General features: G+C 39.7%; 1 protein-coding gene across 1 annotated transcript in view; it reads left to right on the top strand.

Annotated features, from left to right (window-relative positions):
- Positions 1-3253: 3253 nt before the first annotated feature.
- map3k20b (mitogen-activated protein kinase kinase kinase 20b) overlaps positions 3254-6766 on the top strand; it is a gene marked incomplete at its 3' end in the record, with an annotated part of 9613 nt that continues 6100 nt past the window's right edge. Inside the window, exons 1-3 of the mRNA XM_079237052.1 lie at positions 3254-3466; positions 5067-5154; positions 6231-6332. Of these exons, the coding sequence (XP_079093178.1) occupies positions 3308-3466; positions 5067-5154; positions 6231-6332 (349 nt within the window). The 5' untranslated portion in view covers positions 3254-3307. The remainder of the gene's footprint in view (positions 3467-5066; positions 5155-6230; positions 6333-6766) is intronic.

Here is a 6766-nt window from a genome sequence, read left to right on the forward strand (position 1 = left end):
ATGAAATCTGAAAGTACTTATTGCTTCATGAACTAAATGATTATATCCAAGTTTTGAAAATCTTTGGGATTTGATGTCCTTTCAGTAAATATCAGTGTCCCTTAACTAGTCGGACACTTCAACTACTAAACAGAGTATTAGTTTGATTAAAACCCTAGTTTGATTGCAAACAGTGTTCAAATTCGTTACTACAGTATCACGTTTTATTTTTGCATCGGAGTACAACTCCTGTAGAACATGAATTAGTCGTTGATGAAGTTAGTAAGATTTGTTCAGAGGTCAGTGTTTAACCACAGTGTACTCCTTTCATTGAGAAGCAATGGTCATAGATGCGGAGTCTTGTAGGCAATTTATACTTTTGAGGGGAAATCTTGTCATCTCAGTCCGTGTCATTTTTTTTGTATATATGTGGGTGTAGATTGTGAGCGTGTTCTTCATTTTCCTTTTGATCTCAGGAGCTTCTGATGTGATAATGTGTGTCGAGAACTGCCGTGAGGCTGTCTCTCCCCAGACCAGCCTGTAACTGTACTCGTATGTGTGAACTGCCTTGTAAATAAAACTAGCTAATTTAACAGTGCTTATGCTTTGATGACATTCTTCAAAATGTGTTCTTTCCCCCGCAAGTGGTAGAAAGACTGAGGATGGTGATGCATACCAACATGTACAACATATTTAATTCATGCACAGACTGGCTGCAGCTAAAGGTTTCCTTTACAAACGGCAAACAGGTACAAGTATAAAAGACGTGGCAATCAAGCTGCAGTATCCTCCTGAGACCCAGCCTATTCATTTGTGTCCTCTGTGGTGGACACTTTGGTTTTTCATCTCCCCTTTTACTCATTTGAGTTACCCTATCAATTCCTGCTGCACATCTTAGGCTTTCCATTGATACCACTTGGGTAGGGGTGGGATCATGACAACTTCCTCTTTCTTTCGACACAAGATCAGCCAGCACATTTTATGGAAAGTCAAAGGGTAAGTCAAATATTGCTGAATTATTGCCTTTTTTTAGTGTGATATTCATATATTTTCTTGTTTATTAACATGTCAGGAATGATATATTTAGTTCTGAAGCATTTCAGTTATTTGTTTATTTAATAATAGTCCTTTCATGAGTGTCAATTATAGTGGACACCAGGACGAAATGTATGCATTTAATGACTCAACATTGTTGTCAGAGACAGAACTCGAGCATAAAGGATGCCGTCCCAGATAGTTGAGGGAGAATCAGATTTGGAGCTTTCTGATGATGAGAGAGATGAAGATAAGTGTGAGCCTGATGATGATGATGATAATGATAATGATGAAGAAGAAGATGCTGTATCTTCTTCTGTGTCTTTTTCTTCTTCTGTATTATACAGAAGAAGATACAGAAGAAGATACAGGAGGCTCAGATGAGCAGACAGATAGAGATGAGCAGGAACGCCGTCGTCCTCTGTGGGTCAGGAGCAGCAGCACGTAGGCCGATGTTTGATCCCAATGATGCACTACGACCTGACTGCATTTAATCCAAATAGATTTGTCTGAGGTTTTATTATTATTCCTGTTATTAGTTTTCATTTAATGGTGTTATTTTCCATTATAATAGATTCACACCTGTGCTACCTGGGCTTCTATACTGTCAAGATGACTCTACGACCCGTGCAGACTGGAGTCCAATTCAATACTTTTTCAAGTACATTGACAACAAAGTATTTGAAGATTTAGCAGCATTCATTCAAAGATGAAGAATTATTTTGTTTTCTAATCAAGTTGAATGTATTATTCGTTTAATATCACTCTATAGCCATAATTTGTTAGTTTTTTCATCTTCTATGTTTGGCTGTCTTTTCACACGAAAATGGTCCTGTGGTCCGCTAAAGTGGACATGCTGTAAAATTAAAAATTAAAATACTTTTCAAAAAGTCTAAATTGTAAGTTTTTTTTTTTTTTACTCTAAATAGGTAGGCAATCACAAACAATATGAATTTGGAAGACACTATTTCCCCTCAGTTCTCAGGAGGGTATGTGACTTGTGGAGGCATCCATCTCTGGAGCTTAAAAAATATGTGGATAAGAAATAGACAATATTGTGCACACGTGATGATGAACTACTTTAGATCTGAGTGAATTAAGTGGCAACACTGACGTTCCTGTTTGATGATCTCTGTTCAATTAGTCAAAATCAAAACCTATTTCAAAGATTGAAAGAACCTTTGATGCAGATACTCTATACGGTTCCAAGAGGAGGGACCTTTTTTTTAATTTCCTTTAACAACACCGTAATGTAATACATTCTACTTGCAGACAAGCCATGTTTTTTTCTGTATCCAACAATGTTGTACTCTGGGGTGCTATGATTCATCACATCGCAGCTTCTGGGAGTCATGTTTTATTCATGCATTGACTCACTGTTCGGTCTCCTTTTGCACTGGATTGCTGACACTGACTGAGAAGAATCCTAACTTCCCATAGCTGTTCTCACCTTTCCCTACACAGTGATGTCAGCACGGCTGTCTTGCTTGATGATGTCACTGGGTCATTCCCGTCGGGCTAAGTAACACGACGTCCCCTGCCCGGCTTCTCTGGTGAGTGAGTTTGTTTTTAGATGCAGAGTGTTTGAACGATGCATTTAGATATTTGAGACAGTCACCATCGTTGCTCACTGATTTACTATGTCTGACACGCTACAGGCCAGAGCTCTCTCTCTCTGTCTCTGTCGCTCTGTCTCTGTCTCTGTCTCTCTCTCTCTCTCTCTCTCTCTCTCTCTGTGTGTGAGTGTGTGTGTGTGTGTGTGTGTGTGTGTGTGTAGAGCTTTATATAGACACAGTTATCCAGGAAGAAGGAATGCCCTGGATGCCAGTGACCATATTTGAACAGTGCGTCTGCTCCAGGCAGACTGCACACACTGACTGCAAACCGTAACTTACACACACTTAAACACTCACCTCTCCTTCATATTCTCTCTCTGTGTGTAAGCTTTGTGTTGTAGTTACACTGGATCACCACTATCAGGCAATGTAATACCTTCTCTATTCTATTAGTGACAGTGGGGCTTTGACTTTTCCTGACTCACCGGGAGCAAACTTCTCTCTCTCTTTCCAGCCCATTCTGGTTTCTTCTCTCTGACAATCTGCTCTGCTGCCTGACATCGTCCACTCTGACCCTGTGGAGGAAACGACCCCACTTCTATTAATTTCCTATCCTTCGCTCTCCAGCTGATCCGTGACTTGTATACTTTTGGGGCAGCGTTGGCGGTTGTGAGTGCACACTTTTGTGCTGTGTGTGTGTATATGTGTGTGTTTGCGTGTGCGTGAGTCAGTATGCCATGTCGTCCCCTGGCTCGTCGTTTGTGCAGATAAAGCATGAGGACCTGCTCTTTTATGAGAACTGTGGAGGAGGCAGCTTTGGGAGCGTCTACAGAGCCCTCTGGATATCCCAGGACAAGGAAGTGGCTGTGAAGAAACTTCTAAAGATTGACAAAGAGGTAAGGAGGAGACACACACACACACACACACACACACACACACACACACACACACACACACACACACACACACACACACACACACATACACACACAGAACAATCATACACGTATGCAGCGGAAACACACACAAGTGTAATTTTAGGATCCAGAGTATTTAGAAGCTATGGACTCATCTTTGGCACATTAGTTTACACTCATTTTCCAAATTCTCTTTGGACAGCCAAAGCCCTGCTTTCCCTCCCTCCCCTGTTGTCTGATGTGTTTATCTTAAACATACTTCTCCTCGTCCCCCTTCTCTGCCCACTATTTGTGGATGGAGCCGTTTTATTTATGCCAGCACTCCCTTGTTCCTCCCATTGTATTTTAGGACGAGGTGTGTGGTCATTTGGGGCTTTATGCACTACAGTTAAGTCCGGGTGGTTCTCCATGAGTATGACCCCCGATGGGAGTCCGAAATTCCGTTCCATGTTATTTTGTTTGGGCTGATGGAGGCTCACGGCCCAGTGACACGAAACTGTTAGGAGTTGGCGTGACCTGTGGGTTAATCGGCCGCATGGTGTTATTGTTATTGCAGCAGATTTAAACATGTAAATCACGCATGGGCTGACTGTATAAAATCGAGGGGGACTACATTTGATTTGTTGTTTGAGTAATCTCTCTCTTACTCACTTTCTCACACTAACACAAACACATGCAAGGTGGGCAGGGATGCATAACAGTGTGTGTGTACAGTTTATATACAAATACAAATTGATGGATTATGACAGAACTGCAGTTTAGTGGATCGTTTTGCTGCAACACTTCATGTGAAATGGTGCTGCTTGTGAACACACATTAAACTCCTATTTCAAGTCATCTTTGCAAGTATTATACACACAGTGGTGGAAAAAGTATTTTTACTCAAGTACAAATTGCAACACCACACTAGGATTTGACTTTTATTATTATTTTGAATGCACTTATAAGATGTATATTTATAAGACGTATTAGCAACACAATCTTTTTAAAGTACTCATGCCGAATGGCCTCCGTCGGTGTTATATTATCATATAACCATTATATGATGGAGTTAAAGTATTAAGTTGCATGAAATATAAATAGAATTAGTCTAATAACGAACAAGAACCTTGTACACAAGTGCAGTACTTGAGTAAATGTGCAAATACGTGCACACAAACTGATTATCTTACAATCTCACATGTGGGAATACAAAATTGCTCTTTTCGAAGAAAAAAAACGTTTTATTGAGAAAATATTTCTTTGCAGTTTTTTGTGTGATTTCATGTAATTGATGATTAGGTATTATGTTGCTTGCCAACAGATACATATTCCACAAATACAGAGGGTATGACCTGCACAGATTAATGGTTTGTCACTGTGATGTGCAAGTTCTTTGTTTGAGGACTCACCTTATGTTATGAAAGAGGTTTAGACCTCAGCTCAGTTATCCGGGAGACGCTGTTCAGGAATGATCTACACATTATTTTCTTCAGGATCATGTTTCCTTGCCAATGTCAGATATTTGAAAATTGATGGAGGACTTTAATGAAGTTGTTCATGTTCCTCTGTTTCTATTTGTTCTTGTCTCCTCTTCCAGGCTGAGATTCTTAGTGTCTTGAGTCATAAGAACATCATTCAGTTTTATGGAGCCGTGCTGGAATCTCCCAACTATGGCATTATCACAGGTCAGACTCCACATGCGTGTGTGTGTGTGTGTGTGTGTGTGTGTGTGTTTATGGGATTCATGTATCTTTTCAGAACATACAACCTAAAATTTCAGAATGATCTTTTGATGAAGTGCTCTATAAATGAACGTGTATTATTATCTTCGGGGTTACGGCCTCATAGATATAAGTAAGTAGGCGTTAAGGTCAGCTCAAGGTTTAAGATGAGGCAGGGAGGGGTTTAATATAAAACTACACAAGTGTGTGTGTGTATTGGATCCTCAGGGCGCAATTTACCGACACGTTAGCACATGCTCCGATAGCCGCGTCTTTGTGTGTGTTTCGAAGTATCGGCGTGTACGCAGGTTCTTGCGGTGTTTCCTGGCAGGACATTTGTAACTGAGACCAGCATGTTTGGATATGGTTGTAATCCTGGATGGGGTCATATGGTTAAGATAAAGCACCGACACACCACGACAGACTTGTCGAGCAACAACTCTTGCTGCAGCTGAGTCTATACAATTCAATGCTTACAAATAAGAGTGCAGTATGTAAAAGTAAGATGGAGGTTGCTGCCAGTAAAATTAATTTTGCCAGACATTTAAAAAAAAGACAGAGTTGTCCATGTTCTACTCAACATACAACTTTCATTCAACTCTCTTCTACTTGTCTGTTTTTAATTGTCAAATTGAACAGGAAAATGATAAAGGTGAAGAGTTCAAGAGATAATCTGGATTAGACAGTCAGGGTGTGAAGGTTGTGATCTGCTCCACTGATTTGAGAGAGTTTCTCTGTGTAGCTTTCTGAGCTGTGCTATGCTTGACTGTGTGTGATGTTTCTCAAACAGTATAATGCATTGATGTAAACAACTGCACTAAAAAAACTAGTTTGGACATTTTTTTGCAGTTCAGTTCTAATCTATGTTTCGTGGCATCGCAGTCACTGTTATTCAAAATCACTTAAATTACATAGTTTTTACACGCATGGAGTGAAATCTGCTGTAACTGGATTAAAAAAGTGGATATATATTCATTCAAATGAATACGTAGCCCTGTTCTCCTATAATGACAGTTGCTTTGGTGTGTGTGTTCTTGCAGAATATGCCAGTGCAGGATCTCTGTACGAGTACCTTTCCAGTGAGCAGAGTGAGGAGATGGACATGGAGCAGATCATGACATGGGCCATACAGATAGCCAAAGGTACACTTGGAGGAATTTTATTATGAAATAATACAAATCTCTATGTCAGAGGTATAGCACTCATAAGATCCCCAGTGATCTGTTGATACTCAAGTCATTATGTACAAGATTTAATTTAAACGCAATTGCTACAACCTCATGAAGCCAAATCAAATAATTAACAAAAACTATAAATATACAAAACAGTAAAACATATACAATACGCTTTTTAAACACCTGGGAAAAGAAAAGTTGGCAAATGACACCTTGCAGATTACTGGGGCAGTTAGTGGTGGTGGAACGATAATAGAACATTTTGATTTGTAAATGTTGTCTGTATAGATTTGAAGGTGATTAAACAGTAAAAAGTGAAATACAGTAATTACCAATGGATATATCAATAGTCAACACTGTCAACCTTTAGCTTCAATTCATTCAGGGAATTTCTGGGTTAA

Source organism: Taurulus bubalis, assembly GCF_910589615.1.
Source record: "Taurulus bubalis genome assembly, chromosome: 1".
Lineage (NCBI taxonomy): Eukaryota > Metazoa > Chordata > Actinopteri > Perciformes > Cottidae > Taurulus > Taurulus bubalis.